The sequence below is a fragment of the Oncorhynchus nerka genome, linkage group LG9b, assembly GCF_034236695.1.
Source record: "Oncorhynchus nerka isolate Pitt River linkage group LG9b, Oner_Uvic_2.0, whole genome shotgun sequence".
NCBI classification, from domain to species: Eukaryota; Metazoa; Chordata; class Actinopteri; order Salmoniformes; family Salmonidae; genus Oncorhynchus; species Oncorhynchus nerka.
In genome coordinates this window covers 8,952,992-8,972,999 of record NC_088424.1, presented here as the reverse complement: position 1 = coordinate 8,972,999, position 20,008 = coordinate 8,952,992, and the positions used below count along the sequence as shown (strand labels likewise).

Genomic DNA, 20,008 nt, shown 5'->3' with positions numbered 1-20,008 from the left:
GCACCAGTACTTGTGCAAAGTTTCAGAATGATAACTTCCAAAATGAGTGTGCTACATGACATTTATCATGAAGTCAACCAGGTGTCCCACACAAGTAGCCCAAATGTACTCAAGTGGCCAAATTGTTGAAGGTATACATTTTGAAACAAATAACTATATACAAAATACCAAAATGGTATTCTAACACACCCCCCCCCCCCCAAAGAATTGAGAAAAAAAAATAAAAAAAATATAATAATTATTGATTAAAAAAATATGAAAAGAATATATATATATACATTTACAAAATAACATGGGTAACTATTTACACACTTTCAATATTTGAAAGACCCTCAGTCCTCTATCAAATCAAATATATTTATATAGCCCAGCCTAAAACTCCAAAAAGCAAGCAATGCAGGTGTAGAAGAACGGTGGCTTGGAAAAACTCCCTAGAAAGGCCAAAACCTAGGAAGAAACCTAGAGAGGAACCAGGCTATGAGGGGTGGCCAGTCCTCTTCTGGCTGTGCCGGGTGGATATTACAGTGATTGTAGAGGGTGCAACAGGACAGCACCTCAAGAGTAAAAATTAACAGTTTAGAGTTCCATAGCCGCAGGCAGAACAGTTGAAACTGGAACAGCGGCAAGGACAGGTGGACTGGGGACAGCAAGGAGTCATCATGCCAGGTAGTCCTGACGCATGGTCCTAGGGCTCAGGTCCTCCGAGAGAGAGAAAGAGAGAATTAGAGAGAGCATACTTAAATTCACACAGGACACCGGATAAGACTCCCATTCGGAGTCAGTGTCCCTGTGAAAGAAAATGTTCAGTTAGAATAGTTTCACATATGAGCCCTGTATCAACAGGTATAATAAACAGATATATATAGAGAGTTGAAGGTTGAATATATTAGGTTGAATATATTATATTATTATTACCTGCTAGATCTACTGTCTCTTTTATATTATGACATTTCAGCTAGATCTACTGTCTCTATTATATTATGACAGACCGGCTAGATCTACTGTATTTATTATATTACAACAGACCAGCTGTATCTACTGTCTCCATTTCACTTTTGCCATTGATGTGGTCCTGCCCTCTCCTCAACAGCCTCAAATAGGCTATTTCATGTGGGATGGGGTGGGGCGGCAGACACACGCATCTCACATTTCATGACATTACATGTTTATATATTGCTTCTAAAAAAAATTAAAATTCAAATAATATTTTATATTATTAAATTCAAACAAGGGCATTAGCATGATAAGAACTTACCAGTCCAAAACGATGTCCTCTCCCGTTCAAAAAATATTCCTCCACAATCGCTAAATGAATCATCCTACAAAAATCGGTCTCACCTTCCCAATCAATTTATTATAAAATTGTGTGTACATCTGTATATTTAGACTTAGATTTAGCTTTCCCTGACTTAGTCGCCATAATGATTGATATATAAACAGCTGAATCTGCGCGTTCACCAAACAATGCAGTGCGTAATATTTGTTTCTCCTTCCGGTATGAAACTTCAATAGCGAATGACTCACCCTACGCTGGAGCTTACTACATGGGTTGGTCTTGCAACACATAAACATGGCATATTGCCGTTTAGCTCAGCTCATTGGTTATCTACCCCGCTAGATTTCAAGACGATCAGTGGTCATTGGGTTAAAAGACAGTCAATCAACGAAACAGCAGGCAAATCATTGGTGCACAAAGATGTCATGACTTGTTGTCTTCAAATTGGTTTCTTTCAGTCAATACGTCCCGCGAAATGGCCCATCAGGTCTGATTGTGTTACAAAGAAACCAGTTGATTGCAGTGAAACCAAACATGACTGGAAAAGTCACGTTCTGTGTGGGTTATTTATCTGGAATGTGTCATCGAAAATGGAATGAGACGGAATTCACGACACAAGCGGTTCACAAAATGTTTCGTGTTAGGCTATAAAAACGGATTTTATCAAACAAAAGATCATTCATTGTGTAACAATGAGCATTGGAATTGCAAACAGACGAAGATCGTCAAAGGTAAACTATTTATTTTAATGCAGTTTGTGGTTATGTTACGCCTGTGCTCGTTAATTTATTTTTATTTTTATGGGGCTCTATGCTCAGATAATCGCATCATATTCTTTCGAAGTAAATCCTTTTTTAAATCTGACAATGCAGTTGGATTAGCAAGATTCTAGGCTTTCGATACATGTGAGACACTTGTATTTTCATGAATGTTTAATATGACTATTTATGTAGCGATCAACGTATGTTGTGGAATTTCAGCGGGTTCCGTGCGCAGAGGGGTTAACAAAATGATACTAACTCTTATAAAAGAAAATTAGTATTTCCCATCAAAACTCAGTAGGTATGGGTTTTGTTCCATTTTTATCGTCATCTTTTACCATTTTTATTCACCAACGGTTATAATGTAATGTCCATCCTTTTCTCAACGTCTCACTCCCTCTCTTTTTCCCAGACCTCCCTTTAACCAGGTCAACACTCCCATTGGCCGCAGCTTAATAACAAGCAACCTTACTGGTCAAAATGTTAACTTAAAAGTAAACCAACCTATTCACTTATACATTAAAGAAATATGTCTTCAAAATAAATGCATTAACAATATTACAATCCGGGAGCAATCCAATCACCTTTTAAATCTAACACCAATGAATTATAACAAAACTCAATACTTGGTTCTAACAAGGGTATAACATGTAGAAAGGTAGATACAAATGATTTGTTGCAAGTTGGGGAGGAGGGTTCACACCTACCTTGGCTATTAGACAATTCTTTAGTAAAGGTTGAATAGTCTATAGTTAAACTAATAGCCCATCCTAGAAACACTATTAGCAGAATTCACAGCCTGCTACTCTTGTGAAAAACAAATAATAATACTTTGTCCCCTTTCCACATGTTAAAGATTCCAATTGATAAAGTGTTTTTAACCACAATCGGACCCAACCCCAATTAATACATTTGGGCACAGTCGATAGCATACTGGACTTTGGGCTAGAATGTTGAGGGTTCGAAACCTGCTCCCTGCTTGTTTCATTACATTATTATGCTGGTCTCAAAGCAAATAGCCTGGATTGTTACTCCCATCTCATTCCTCGCCCTCTTCCATGTGTCATTTCCCGCCTGAGTGGCTCGCTTGTGGGAGTGCTGGCAGGATATGGCAGCACCTTCGATTGTGCGTCAAGAATTCAGCATAGCAAGTTTGTATGAATGTCTGGTTATTCACAGGCAAATAGTAATATGCTCTAAACCGCTCTGGTGAAAAACAAACTTTGCTGCCCTGTTTTCAATCGTCCACATGGCTGGGAGAACCTCCTCAGATTAATAAAGATGAAGGGAGTTAGATATGCATAGGAAGTGTACTGTTTTTTCTGTATATATGAATTACAAATCAGCCTTTACTTAAATCATGTTTCTAGTTTATTTCATAGTTACAATGTATAATCATTGATGTCCCAGGAGCGGTAAACCCTGTTGAAGTGTATAATTGCAATGCATACATGTAGGCAAAGCATCATTCAAATAATTGCATTTGATACACCTGGTATTGGATGTGACTGAAAAAAACTAGCTAAATAGCGATTTTCATAAATTAGATTTATGGCTAAAAAATATTCACAATCGATTGTCTCTACATTAACTAACATATTCCTCTCAATGTAATTTTTATTTTATTTGACTCATTATGACGTTATAATTACTTACATTTGCTTCCACCGTAATGTTTTGTCAGCCATCTTTGCTGAAAAAAGTCAACAGGGACGGGTGGCTCCCAAATTCCTCATTGGAACCACTCGATATGATTGGTCATATAAAAACCTTGGGACCCAAATGCATAATGAGTGCTCTAACTCCCCCTTGCGGTGGTCTGGAGCACTGAAGCCATGACGCTGGGTACCTCTAAATCCCGCAGTGTAAGCTCGCAACTTTTAAAGGAGGAACCGATGTATCTGTACTGATGGCGCAAAAGCTATGACAGGGAGACATAGTGGAGTGGTAACACGTGTGCAAACAGTTGCTCCTGACGCCACTTGGGTACATGCAGCATCCATCGAGAGGCTCTTGCTGCCTGACAGCTTGAAAGACTTTCTGGACACACAGTGAAAATGATTAACTTTGTTAAACCAAGACCCCTGAACTCTCGTGTATTTTCTGCATAATGCAATGACATGGGCAGCGACCATGTAACGCAAGAGGTGTGCTGGTTATCAAGGGGCAAATTATTGACATGTTTTTTTTAATTGAGAGACAAGTTTAAAGTTTTATTTACTTACCGATATCTTAACAAGAGAGCCTCAAAATTGCAACAAGCTGTTCTGTGAAAATTGAATTTAATCACAAGCCAGTGCCAGATTTCTGGACAGGGCTGCGCTCAGAGTTTCTAGCCTTGGCAAATCGCACCGTTAAGACACTGATGCCCTTTACAACCACATACCTATGAGAGAGTGGATTCTCGGCCCTCACTAGCATGAAAACTAAACACAGGCACAGACTTTGTGTGGAAAATTATTTAAGACTGAGACTCTCTCCAATACAAACCTACATTGCAGAGTTATGTGCATCCTTTCAAGCACACCCTTCTCATTAAGTTATTCACAATTTTTGGTGAACAAATAAGGTTTTATATGTAAGATTGCTAAATAAATAGCAAAATGATTGATTATTATTATATTATTATTTGTGCCCTGGTCTTATAAGAGCTCTTTGTCACTTCCCACGAGCCGGGTTGTGACAAAAACCCACACTCGTTCTTATGTTTAATAAATGTATCGTATAGTGTGTGTGTGTGGCAGGCTTACAATGATGGGTCTAGAGTTTCAAGTTTATTGGTGTCCACATCACCAACGGACTATCATGGTCCAAACACACGTGAAGAGGACACGACAAAACCTTTTCCCCCTCAAGATTTGGCATGGGTCCCCAGATCCTCAAAAAGTTCTACAGCTGCACCATCGAGAGCATCCTGACCGGTTGCATCACCGCTTGGTATGGCAACTGCTCAGCATCTGACTGTAAGGTGCTACAGAGGGTAGTGCGTACAGCGCAGTACATCACTGGGGCCAAGCTTCCTGCCATCCAGGACCTCTATAAAGGTCAGAGGAAAGCTCATAAAATTGTCAGAGACTCCTGTCACCCAAGTTATACACTTGTGCTGCTACCGCACAGCAAGCGGTACCGGAGCTCCAAGTCTAGGACCAAAAGGCTCATTAACAGCTTCTACCCCAAGCCATAAGACTGCTGAACAATTAATCAAATGGCCACTAGACTATTTACATTCACCCCCCCGCCCCCATTTTTTGTACACTGATGCTACTCACTGTTTATTATCTAAGCATAGTCACTTCACCCCTACCTACATGTACAAATTACCTCAACTAACCTGTACCCCCGCACACAGACTCTGTACCGGTATCCCCTGTATATAGCCACGTTATTGTTTATTTATTGTGTTACTTTTTATAATTTTTTACTTCAGTTAATTTGGTAAATATTTTCTTAACTCTTCTTGATCTGCACTGTTGGTTAAGGGCTTGTAAGTAAGCACTTCACAGTAAGGTCTACACTTGTTGTATTCGGGCATGTGACAAATAACGTTTGATTTGATTTGATTGAACTTCTGCATCATGAAACAGTATTTCATAAACTATACAGTGGAAAAATAATATGTTGATATGCTTCAGTTTGCTGCCATATGACTGGTTTTACATTTGTCTCTAGCAATATTAAGGTCAAATACATCCATAACAAGTGTCATTTATATTTACAATTCCCTTATTCTAAGAGATTACTAATTTACCTAGGTCTAATCAATTGATTGATTATTTTTTATTTATTTTACCATTATTTATTAACTAGGCAAGACAGTTAAAAGAACAAATTATTAATTTCAATGACGACAGTGGGTTAAAAACTTCTTAGGGCTGAAATCCCGTTAATGGGATGATATGACAACAGCCAGTGAAAGTGCAGGGCGCCAAATTCAAAACAACAGAAATCTCATAATTAAAATTCCTCAAACATAAAATGCATTTTATACCATTTTAAAGACACTCTTGTTGTTAATCCCACCACAGTGTCCGATTTCAAATATGCTTTACAGCAAAAGCACCACAAACGATTATGTTAGGTCACCACCAAGCCACAGAAGAACACAGCCATTTTTACGGCCAAAGATTTTCCAGCCAGAGTCACAAATAGAGATACAATTAACCTCTTGCCTCTACTTGGGACGCTTGCGTCCCAACTAGAGCTCTGGAAATGCAAATGCGCTACGCTAAATGCTAATAGTATTAGTTAAAACTCAAAAGTTCATTAAAATACACATGCAGGGTATCAAATTAAAGCTACACTCGTTGTGAATCCAGGCAACAAGTCCGATTTTTAAAATGCTTTTCGGCGACAGCATGAGAAGCTATTATCTGATAGCATGCACCAATACACTACAACAGAAAAGCACAGCAGGGGACGTAAACAAAATAATTAGCATTTCGGCGTTACACAAACCGCACAATAAAATAGAAAACAGTCATTACCTTTCACCATCTTCTTTGTTGGCACTCCTAGATGTCCCATAAACACTATTGGGTCTTTATTTCGATTAAATCGGGCCATATAAAGCCAAGATATCGTTATATGTAGACTGTGTGATAAACGAAAAAAACAGCGATTTCACAACGTAACGTAATTTTTAAAATTCAAAAAGTAGACGATAAACTTTCACAAAACACTTGAAATACGTTTGTAATGCTACTTTAGGTATTAGTAAACGTTAATAAGCGATAAAAATCATCCGTAGGCGATGTAAATATCATTAGCTGTCGTCTTGGAAAAAATTTCAGGAGAGAGCTCTTCCGGAATGATCTGGGCGGAGACCGGAGGTAAGCGGTGCCCCTGTTTCGGTTCAACCAAGAATCAAAGATGATTCAATTCACAAGACTCTAGACAACATGGGGATGCTGTGGGAGTTGAATGCTCGGTCTTATCTAATTCGGCTCACTGTTAACAATTGCTGGAAGTGGCGCAAGGATATTTATTTCCATTTTCTGTGATCAGGTTTTCCTGCGCTTTCCGATGTAACGCACGTTATGTAATAGCCACAGTCGTGATTTAACCAGTTTTAAAAACGTCCGAGGGTTTCCTATCCACACATTCTAAGCATATGAACGTACTATATTCCTGGCATGAGTAGCAGGGCGCTGAAATGTTGCGCGATTTTTAACAAAATGTTCAAAAAAGTAGAGGGTCGACTGAAGAGGTTAATTACTAACCTTTGAAGATCTTCATCAGATTACACTCATAGAACTTCATGTTACACAATACATGTATGTTTTGTTTGATAAAGTTCAAACTTATATCAAAATCTGAGTTTACGTTGGCACATTACGTTCACTAGTTCCAAAAACATCAGTGATTTTGCATTCAACATCGATTCAATTGCTATTCCCGGAAAAAGCAAACCATGCAATAATCTGAGACTGCACTCAGAACAATAGTCAAATTAGCCGCCATGTTGGAGTCAACAGAAACCAGAAATTACATGATAAATATTCCCTTACCTTTGATGATCTTCATCAGAATGCACTCCCAGGAAAACATGTTTTGTTCGATAATGTCCGTTATTTATGTCCAAATTACTTATTTTGTTAGTGCATTTGGTATACATATCCAAACGCTCGTTCTGGTCGAGTGTTACTTCGGACAAATACTTCAAAAAGTTATATTACAGGTCTATGTTTCTATGAAATATTTCAAACTAAGTACAGAATCAATCATTAGGATGTTCTTATCATAAATATTGATGAACGTGGTACCTTCAAGCATTTGGAAATTGCTCCCAAAGATGAACCAGTCTTTTGGAGGTCTACAATTTATTTTCTGAGATCTTGGCTAATTTATTTTGATTTTCCCATGATGTCAAGCAAAGAGGCACTGAGTTTGAAGGTAGGCCTTGAAATACATCCACATGTACACCTCCAATTGACTCAAATGATGTCAATTAGCCTATTAGAAGCTTCAAAAGCCATGACATAATGTTCTGGAATTTTCCTAACTGTTTAAAGGCACAGTCAACTTATTGCATGTAAACTTCTTACCCACGGGAATTGTGATACAGTGAATTATAAGTGAAATAATCTGTCTGTAAACAAATGTTGGAAAAATTACATGTGTCATGCACAAAGTAGATGTCCTAACAGACTTGCCCAAACTATAGTTTGTTAACAAAAAATTTGTGGAGTGGTTGAAAAACGAGTTTTAATGACCCCAACCTAAGTGTATATATATAGGGGATTGAAAATGTGCAGATAATTACATTGATAGAAGCCACAATCTATCTTCAATATTAAAGCTGATCTACACCCTAAACACATTTCATAAATACAATAAAATAAAATAAAAAGCTGCTGAGGGAAAATCCAGATACATTGTTTGCTGATCATACCCTAATTGGAGAAAATAATACAATCTCTGACCTGCTCTTCTACACTGAGCACACTGCAGTATTCTCTTTGGGCATGTTAGAAAGAGAGGAATGGTCGACATTTTGACTCTGCACCATTGACACCCACAACAATGGCACCGTAATGATTCAAGGCCTAGAAGCTGAACTTGTACTCTATATACATGAGTTCCCATCACTGAAAGAGCTAGCATACACCTTGAAAGAGAATGGCACTCTGATATCAGTTAATTCTAAAAGTCCCCCCACCCTCATATCTAACTAAGTCAACCTAGCAGACATGGAGAGTTACAACCTATCCCATCTGTCCCAAGCCTTTGGGAGTATCTCCCTAGTGTCAGTAGAGGTGAATGAGATTAATGGTGGGGTGACAGTTCTGAGGCAGGATAAGGAGGAGCTGAGAGAGAAACTGGCAATGGTCGAGAGCATCATGAGGAGAGAGGTAGCTGACATCAAGGAGGAGCTACAAAGGAAGTTGTCAGCAGTCACAGAATTGCTACAATACAGAGACACCATCATCCACACTGTAAGAGAACAACTGGAACCTATTACAACCCTCACATCCCCTCATCGGCAGTACAACTTCTTCTCAAAGTGAACCTCAGGAACTCACACAAGAGGTCAGTAACCAGACCCAGAACAACTCATCCTCCCCAAGATTCTCACATCACAGCCCCAGAGCACCAGCGCAAGCAGGTGCCATGCCAGGAATACAACAGAAGGCCACCTGTGGTCTCCACCCCACTCCACCCAAAGAACATCACTCCAGACACTACATCCCACAACAGCAGCACACAGGCAGAGCACTCTATGGCCTTCATTTAATGACAAATTGCTATTCCCTGGTATGTTAGTCAGAAAGCTATAGTGCCGAAACAGCAAGTGCCATGAAAAGTCTGTCAAGCAACAAATGAAATGGCACCAAACATATTATAATTCACACAGGTGCTTATGATTTGATGGCACTGAGAGGAGAAGTAGCTCCTGCAATGCAACAAGTGGCAGCTCGAGGTGCAAAGATGCCCTTCCACATTATACAGAGCAACAACGCTGAGCTGTCTAGAGGCTTTGTCACAGTGCTGTATCCCTCAGGGCAGTTGCATTGGGCCGTTACTCTTCTCTATTTTACAAATAATTTGCCACTTGTCTTACATGAACCTAAAATGATGCTGATGATTACACACTTTACACATCAGCACCTACAGCCAGTGAGCTCACTGAGACTCTTAGCATGGAGTTACTATCAGAATGGGTAATTAACAATAAACGGGTCTTACATACATCTAAAACCAAAAGCAATGTGCTTGGAACAAAGAATTCTCGTAGACCTACACCTCAACTGGAGTTGTGAATAAAGTGAGTGACCATTGAACAAGTTGGAGAGGTTAAACTCCTAGGAGTAACATTGGATGGTCAGTTATCATGGTCAAGTCATGTTGACAAAGTTCTTGTGAAGATGGGGAGGGGTATGTCTGTTGTAAAAATATTTTCTGCATTTTTGACACAAAGATCAACTGTACTAGTTGTTCAGGTTTGATCTTGTCCCATCTTACTTATTGTCATACTGTAATATGATCAGGGGCAGCAAAGAAAGACGTAGAAAAGCTGCAGCTGGCTGAAAACAAAGCAACACACCTTTCCCTGAACTGCACACACAGAACTAACATCAACAACATGCATGCCTGTCTTTCATGGTTGAGGGTTGAGGGGTTTCTTCACGGTACCCAAACTAAAAACAGATTTAATGCGTCGCTCAGTTACGTACTTTATAGAGCCATGTCATCGTGTAATGCTCTGCCATCAGCGGTTACTCAGGCCAAAAGAAAGTTTAACATTAAAAAAACAGATAAAAAAAAAACACCTTGTATCACAGCGCCTCTCCTCTCTAAAATTCTAATTTAACAGTTGAGCTGACAAATGTTTTGCACTGTTTCACTATGGCGTTAGTCATCAATATAGCAAAGGGAAATATTTTATTAATGCAGTCATGTGTCCGCCACCCCCTTAGAAAGCTATGACCTTTGGCTTTCACCTGGAATTGTTTGTCTGAGAAGAAAACTATTTTCAACCCATATGATCTAGTACACAATAAAAGTATCATAAAACATATACAAATATGAGGATATGATTACACACTTTTTTTGGAAAGAAAACATTTTCATACTTTATAAAATGTCCACACTGTATATAGTTCTTGATACCAACCATATCATGACATTAGTAATAGTCAAAATCGATTAAAATTGTGAACGTTTAAATCAACATTTGGGCTATTTAAAAAGCATGCGCCCCTCCTATAGATACGGGGAGAAGGGCTTTGTAAAGAGCTCGATTTTTTTCATTCTGAGCATAAGCAATGCGTCTGCAATGTTTTACTTCCACACAAAATTACTTTTTTATCGTAGAGTTATTAAAGTTTTATATTTAGATCTGCCTGCTCGAGACAAATTCGGCAATTGCTTTGCCATGTCTGTATCGTGAAGCAGTTGAGCTGGATAAATGTTTTTCTATGGACTGCTCCTTTGACGTAAAGTTGAAGTGAAGCGCTATAAATCGATGTAATGATGCTGCTGGCCACCAGAGGGATGCAAATACAAGTTTATTCGACAGAGGAACTTTAAATGGTCATAGGAAGATCTGAATGGTTGTCTTCTGACAAAATGGTGTGTTTTGGGTCATTGTCCTGTTGAAAAACAAATGATAGTCCCACTAAGCGCAAACCAGATGGGATGGGGTATCGCTGCAGAATGCTGTGGTAGCCAAGTTGGTTAAGTGTGCCTTGAATTCTAAATAGATTACTGACAGTGTCACCAAAAATGTATAATTTGAACTCATCAGACCAAAAGGACAGATTTCCACCTGTCTGATGTCCATTGCTTGTGTTTCTTGGCCCAAGCAAGTCTCTTATTATTATTGGTGTCCTTTAGTAGTGATTTCTTTGCAGCAAATAGACCATGAAGGCCTGATTCTCCTCTGAACAGTTGATGTTGAGATGTGTCTGTTACTTGAACTCTGTGAACCATTTAGTTGGGCTACAATCTGAGGTTCAGTTAACTTTAATGAACTTATCCTCTGCAGCAGAGGTAACTCTGGGTCTTCCTTTCCTGTGACGGTCCTCATGAGAGCCAGTTTCATCATAGCGCTTGATGGTTTTTGCAACTGCACTTGAAGAAACATTCAAAGTTCTTGAAATGTTCCGGATTGACTGACTGTTTGTATTTGCTTAATTGAGCTGTTCTTGCCATAATATGGACTTGGTCTTTTACCAAATATCTTCCTCACAACACAAATGATTGGCTAAAACGCAATAAGGAAAGAAATTCCACAAATCAACTTTTAACAAGAGTTTATTAGCAGGGGCTTATTAAGCCCTGGTCTGTGGTCTGTGTATAAATATCCAGCTACCTTAATTATAGTGGAGTAACGAAGCTGGTACATCTGACTACATTCTGTCCATATTGATTTCATCTACATGTAAGTTTATCTAGAATTTGACAAAAGGTATTGATTTATTTCTATAAGAATATACAACCACATACAGTATATAATTTTTTTAAATACTGTGATTATTTTTCTTATCAAAGATTCCTTTTCATTTGGCACACAGACCATACCGATCATATGTATAACTTTACATGTGAATCCTTCCAGTTTTTCAGGTAGAAGCTGTCCTGTAAAGCATCAATTCCGAACCCACGACTTTGTCTCTCTGCCTTATCCATGCATCTAAAAACGTAACAGACGCTTTGACTCAACAAACCGACAAAGCGCTAAAATCAAAGAAAGCCATTGACAAGAGTGTCTCAATGACATTGAAGATCTTCAAATGGGGGCATTTCTTTTTTTCAATTTCATATGGCGACAGTACAAAGGACTCATCTCCCATCTGTCTCTGACCAGCGCAGACCAAATGATCAAAGAGATCAAAGGATGCTATTCAGTAGATTGAGCTCAAAAGAAATGTGTCCTCCTCATCAGCTGCTGACTCTGTATATACCAGGAAGCACTTTTTCACATCTATCACACCCATAGTGCATAATTGGTTCTGTTGCAAACCCATAACAGCTAATGTGTCTTTATAATAGGATTAGCTAATAACTTAATAATTACATTAGTGAATATGCAAAAATCATCTTACCTGCTGCCCGTGGTAAAATACAGCAAGGAGGAACATAGCCATCAGAAGCAAGGAGGTCTCTTTAGTCCCAAGGAAGTTTCTGTGGAAACAAAACAGTTTCTATTGCAACAATACGTTTTCAAAATAATTCTACTTAGGGAAAAAAGTTACAGAATAGTTCAAGTAGAGTAGCCAGAATGCAATCCAAGACGTATTGTAAAATAGCAAAAGAGTAGGTAATGTTCCCGACGTTCACAGGGAATCGCAGTCACAGTAAACACTATGCGGATGTCGGCTCAAGTTAAAGCCAAGTGCTGTCCGTTTCCCTACAACGCGGCTGTACATTTAGTGTGTTCACTCAGGCCACTACTCCACTATCACATATTTACAGTACAACATCCATGTGTTTGTGTGTTTAGAATGCTTGTCTTATGTGTCTGTGTGTGTGTGTGTCTCCCCACAGTCCCTGCTGTTCTAGAAGTTGTATTTGTATCTGTTTTTTAAAAATCTGATTCTACTACTTGCATCAGCTACCTGATGTGGAATAGAGCTCCATGTATCCATGGCTCTATGTAGTACTGTGCACCTCCAATGGTCTTATCTGGACTTGGGGATTGTGAAGAGACCTCTGGTGGCATGTCTTGTGGGGTATGTATGGGTGTCCGAGCTGTGTGTCAGTAGGTTAAACAGACACCTCGGTGCATTCAGCATGTAAACACTTCTTACAAAAACAACTAGTGATGAAGTCAATCTCTCCTCCACTTTGTGTACATTTAATGGCTAGCCATATTGCCCTGTTCTTAGCCAATTGTAATTTTCCGAGGTCCACCTTTGTGGCACCTGACCACACGACTGAACAGTAGTCCAGGTGAACAAAACCAGAACCTGTAGAACCTGCTAAACTTACTTCTCCCCATCGTAGCTACTGTTGTATCAACATGTTATCACCATGACATTTTACACTCCAGGGTAACTCCAAGGAGCTTAGTCACCTCAACTTTCTCAATTTCCACAATATTTATTACAAGATTTAGTTGAGGTTTTGGGTTTAGTGAATGATTTGTCCCAAACACAATACTTTTAGTTTTTGAAATATTTAGGACTAACTTATTCCCAGCCACCCATTCTGAAACTAACTGCAGCTCTTTGTTAAATGTTGCATTGATTTCAATAACTGTAGATGCTGAAGTGTATAGTGTTGAGTCATCTGCATACATCGACACACTGGATTTACTCAAGGCCAGAGGCAGGTCATTAGCAAAGATTGAAAAAGTAAGGGGCCTAGACAGCTGCCCTGGGGAAATCCTGATTCTACCTGGATTATGTTGGAGAGGCTTCAGTTAACCTGTATAGGGGGCAGCATTTTCACTTTTGGATAAATAGCGTGCCCAATTTCAACTTCTTGCTACTCATGCCAGGAATATAAGATAGGCATATTATTAGTAGATGTAAATAGAAAACACTCTGAAGTTTCTAAAACTGCTTGAATCATGTCTGTGAGTATAACGGAACTTATGTAGCAGCAAAACCCTGAGGACTAACTGTTCAGATTTTTTTTGTTGCCTCTGTCTGTTCCCTGAATTGTCATTGCCATGGGATATTTCTTAGGAACCTTTTTCAGTTCCTACCACTTCCACTGGATGTCACCAGTCTTTGGAATTTGGTTGAGGTTATTCATTTGTGCAATGAAGAAGAAGCACATCCAGGAACAACGTTACACTATTGAGAGTTGCACAAGATGTAAACAGCAGCATGGTTTGTTAATTTCCTGTATTGAAAACAGATTGCGCCGTCTACAATTTGATCTATTATTAATGTTTAAAAATACCTAAAGTTGTATTACAAAAGTAGTTTGAAATATTTTAGCAAAGTTTATAGGCAACTTTTGAAATGTTGCGTTTTTTGGAAGCTGTTTTTTTCTGGATCAAATGCGTCAAATAAATGGACATTTGGATATATATGGACGGAATTAATCGAACAAAAGGACCAATTGTGATGTTTATGGGACATATTGGAGTGCCAACAAAAGAAGCTCGTCAAAGGTAATGCATGTTTTATATTTTATTTCAGCGTTTTGTGTAGCGCCTGCAGGGTTGAAATATGCTACTCTCTTTGTTGACATTGTGCTGTCATCAGATAAGAGCTTCTTATGCTTTCGCAAAAAGCCTTTTAAAAATCTGACATGTTGGCTGGATTCACAACGAGTGTAGCTTTAATTGAAAGTTTGATTTTTATATCATTTTTTGAATTTGCCACGCTGCATTTTCCCTGTTTTTTTTCTCCAAGTGGCACGCAACAGTCCCCTATATCATAAGAAGTTAAAGAACACCCTCTATGTTCTGTTAGACATGCAACTCTTTGTCCACAATATAGCAGGGGGTGTAAAGCCATAACACGTGTTTTTCCATCACCAGATAATGTCAAAGGCCGCACTTAAGACTAACAAAACAGCTCCCACAATCTCTTTATCATCAATTTATCTTAGCCAATCATACGTAATTTGTGTAAGTGCCATGATTGTTGAATGTCCTTCCCTATAAGTAAAGTCTGAAAGTCTGTTGTCCATTTCTTTACAGTAAAATAGCATTGTATCTGGTCAAACACCCTTTTTTACAAAAGTTTACTAAGGGTTGGTAAAAGGCCGATTGGTCAGCAATTTGAGTCTTGGGTAGAGGAATGACTTTTGCTTCCCTCCAGGCCTGAGGGCACACACTTTTAGTAAGCATAAATTGAAGATATGACAACTAGGAGTGGCAATATCATCCACTATTATCCTCAGTCATTTTCCATCCAAGTTGTCAGACCCCGGTGGCTTGTCATAGTTGATAGACAACAATAATTGTTTCACATCTTCCACACTTACTTTACAGAATTTAAAATGACAATGATTGTCTTTAATAATTTTATCAGTTATACTTGGATATGTAGTGTCGGCGTTTGTTGCCAGCATGTCATGCCTAAGTTTGCTAATGTTGCTAATGAAAATATAATTAAAGCAATTTAAAATATCAGTCGGTTTTGTGATGAATGAGCCATCTGATTCAATGAATGATGAAGGTGAGTTTTCCTTTATACCCAAAATGTCATTTAAGGTGCTCCAAAGGTTTTTGCTATCATTCTTTATGCTTTGTTTCATAGTGTAGATTCTTCCTTTTCATTCAGTTTAGTCACATGATTTCTGAATTTGCAGTATGTTTGCCAATAGGTTCTGCAGCCAGACATACTTGCCATTCCTTTTGTCTTATCCCTCTCAACCATACAATTGTTCAATTCCTCATCATTCCATGGGGATTTAACAGTTTTTCAGTCATTTTCTTAATGGGTGCATGCTTATTAGTAACTGGAATAAGCAATTTCATAAATGTGTCAAGTGCAGTGTTGGGTTGCTCCCCAGTACACACTACAGACCAGCAAATATTTTTTACATCATCAACTTAATACAAAACATATTGCATGACCTCTTATACACTATATTAGGCCCAGCCTTTGGAACTTTGGTTTTCCTAGATAAGGCTACTATAATGTGATCACTACATGGGTTTGGATACTACTAAATTTCTGCAACATTAGTAAAGATCTGACCAATACATGTTGATGATTTCATTCCTGTGCTGTTTGTAACTTCCATGGTAGGTGACTGATAACCTGAACAAGGTTGCAGGCACTAGTTAGAGTTTGAAACTTTGTCTTGAGTGGACAGCCAATCAATATTTAAAATCACCCAGAAAATATACCTCTCTGTTGCTTTCACATATATTATCAAGAATTTCACAAATGCTATCCAGATAGTGACTGTTAGCACTTGTTGGTTTATAGCAGTTTCCCACAATAATGGGCTTTAGGTGAGGCAGATGAATCTGTAGCCATATTACTTCAACAGAATTTAACATGAGATCCTCTATAAGCTTTACATGAATGTGGTCTGAATATAAACAGCAACACCTCCACCTTTGGCATGTCTGTCTTTTCTGTAGATGGTATAACTATGTATTGCTACCACTGTATCATCAAAGGTATTATCTAAGTGCATTTCAGAGATTGTCAGAATATGAATGTTATCTGTTACTAGCAAATTATTGATTTCAAAAACCTTGTTTCTTAAGCTATATGTTAACGTGGGCAATTTTCAGCACTTTTCTGGCATACCTGATTATTTTCATTGCATTACTGGGAAATGTAGCAGACATTCTCATGTTATTTATGTTAGTGCAGTGTGAGCTGCATGCAGTGGACATCCTACTAGGGCACACTGCCTCAATTATAACAGTATAACTCTGGTTCACATGATTACTGCATACAATAGCTATAGGATCAGCAGAGACATTCAGGGAAGTAAGAGGTACAAAAATTAGGTTACTTACATTCCATCTTCCAACGCCCCTGGGATAATATACATTTGCTGAAGTATTGTGACAACTCAGCAACACAATGGAAGGGATTAACTGAGCTGGGCTTGGGTCATTGATAAGTCATTGTCTCAACACAGCCTTATAATGCTGTGAAAGGATCCAGGAACCCAAATGATTTGGGTGGATCCCATCCTCCTTATAATATGAGCTTTGTTTCCAGAAGGTATCAAAATTGTCATTAAATGTTACACCCACAGAGCTGCAATAGTCTCGTAGCCTGTTATGAAGGGTAAAAGGTCTGCTGAAACGTTGAATGCCATAATTTAGGCAGGTCACAGGCCAGATATTATGGGGCATTTGTTGGTGTCAAGCAGAGACCCAATCAGTTCTTGAAAATCCATCTTCAGCTGTTCTGAGCTGCCCTTCATAATGTAGTTGAATCCTACATGAACTATGACAGACTCCATTTTCTTATATCAATCTGCTTTCAAACATCTTGCAGACACTCCAGTTCGCTTAGCAGCATGCCACTGCCTTTGGTTTGTACAACTTGTGACATGGGACCAGTGCTGATTGAAACAATCCTCTTGCTGTTCTCCATCTACTTCACTACAAGATGGAGGAGGAGAAGCAGGTGGAGATGACTTCTTTGGCAGGCAAGATCCAGGAAGCACAGGCCATTCGGATAAGGACATATGACTCAATTGCAACCTAGCTAGTTGGCAGCGGGTGTTGACACAAACACTTATGAACAAAATAAAATCAAACAAATAAAAACTTTGGAAACAACAGGCCAAAACAACAGGTTGAGGCGCAGGAAGGATCGGAGCTCGTGACAGGAGTTCGTGGAGCACATCAACAGTCAAAGATCAAAATATTGTATGTAAGGCCTCTATTTTGAGATATTCAAAGTTTCTGATATGCCACCATGCCATAGTAGAGCTTCAGTGTTTTACGGACAAATACTTGGAAGAAGTGGAAAAAGATTGTAACTCAATGTCTGAGAGTCATTTAGAAGGGAGCTTTTAGCCTGCTGTCGCAGACTAAATGGCCTCTTGGAAAATAAAAAGATGTATGAGTGTGTTACTTCACTAACTAGCAGATGTAGAGTGGAGACACCAGGAGCAAGGTTGGGCAACTGGCAGCCTGCGGGCAGCATGCGTCCCAAGGGTCCCCCTTTTGTAGGCCCTAATTCACTACTGCTCAAAAGTTTGGGGTCATTTAGAAATGTCCTTGTTTTTGAAAGAAAAGCACATTTATTGTCCATTAAAATAACGTTAAATTGATCAGAATAGAAACTGTTGATGTTGTAAATGACTATTTTAGCTGGAAACGGCTGATTTTGAATGGAATATCCACATAGGCGTACAGAGGCCCATTATCAGCAACCATCACTCATGTGTTCCAATGGCACGTTGTGTTAGCTAATCCAAGTTTATCATTTTAAAATGCTAATTGATCATTAGCAAACCCTTTTGCAATTATGTTAGCACAGCTGAAAACTGTTGTGCTGATTAAAGAAACAAAAAAATGGACTTCTTTAGACTAGCATTTGTGGGTTTGAATACAGTCTCAAAAAGGCCAGAAAGAAAGGACTTTCTGAAACTTGTCAGTCTATTCTTGTTCTGAGAAATTAAAGCTATTCCATGCGAGAAATTGCCAAGAAACTGAAGATCTCATCAACACTGTGTACTACTCTCTTCACAGAACAGCGCAAACTGGCTCTAACCAGAATAGAAAGAGGAGTGAGAGGCCCCGGTGCACTACTGAGCAAAAAGACAAGTACATTAGAGTGTCTATTTCGAGAAACAGAGGTCTTACAATTCCTGAACTGGCAGCTTCATTAAATAATACCGCAAAACACCTGTCTCAACGTCAACAGTGCAGAGGCAACTCCGGGATGCTGGCCAATTTATCAGCAGTGGATAAAGATGGAAAAAGTGAAAAATGGAGACTTGCGAGGTAAAATGGTACAGGCGGTAGACAAGAAAGAGGCGTTGAATAAAAAACTGGGCGTATCTGAAGGGAATGCCCATATATTAAATTAATAAAAGCAGGAATTGGCTATTGCGCTAGAAAAGAGTCAAAACCTAAACCAGGAAGTCCTTGAGGACAGACAAAAACAAATAAAACAACTCAGGGTTGCGCTTCAACAGTATCAAAATATGTGGAGGAGTATATGCCTCCGCCGTTCGCTATAAGGTGACAACAGGTCACATCTTGAAGCCACCATTATACCTCTCTCTTAACCTCTTAAGTCGACCCTCTACTTTTTTGAACATTCTGTTAAAAATCGCGCAACATTTCAGCGCCCTGCTACTCATGCCAGGAATATAGTATATGCATTTGCTTAGTCTGTGTGGATAGAAAACACTCAGACGTTTATAAAACTGGTTAAATCACTGCTGTGGCTTTACCAGAACGGCATTTACATCGAAAAGCACAGGAAAAACTGATCACTGAAAATGGGAAAATATATCCATGCGCTACTTGAACCCATTGATAAAGGTGAACCACAATTAATTGACTGAGGTTGCAGTACCTACAGCTTCCACACGGTGTCTAGAGTCTTGTCATTTCCCTTCGAGTTTTTTCTTGGTCAAACACAAGCAGGGCACCGTATCTCCTATGGTCTAGGACCGGATATTTTCGTTGAGTTTCTAGCCGGACATTTTTCCAGACGGACAGCTAATGATCTTTACATCGCCTCCTGATGAATTTTATCGCTTATTAACGTTTACTAATACCTAAAGTTGCATTACAAACGTATTTCGAAGTGTTTTGTGAAAGTTTATCGTCGACTTTTTGAATTTTAAAAAATGACGTTACGTTTTGAAACAATGTTTTTTTTCGTTTATCACACAGTCTACATATAACGATATCTAGGCTTTATATGGACCGATTTAATCGAAATAAAGACCCAAATAGTGTTTATGGGACATCTAGGAGTGCCAACAAAGAAGATGGTGAAAGGTAATGAATGTTTTCTATTTTATTGTGCGGTTTGTGTAACGCCGAAATGCTAATTATTTTGTTTACCTCCCCTGTGGGTCTTTTTGGGTGTTACATGCTATCAGATAATAGCTTCTCATGCTT

At 38.8% G+C, this 20,008-nt stretch overlaps 1 protein-coding gene across 1 annotated transcript in view; it reads right to left on the bottom strand.

Moving 5' to 3' along the window:
- Positions 1-20,008, bottom strand: part of LOC115114051 (adenylate cyclase 8 (brain)) — a 55,553-nt gene that overhangs the window by 24,975 nt on the left and 10,570 nt on the right. The window contains exon 5 of the mRNA XM_029641975.2: positions 12,585-12,663. Within this exon, the coding sequence (XP_029497835.2) occupies positions 12,585-12,663 (79 nt within the window). The remainder of the gene's footprint in view (positions 1-12,584; positions 12,664-20,008) is intronic.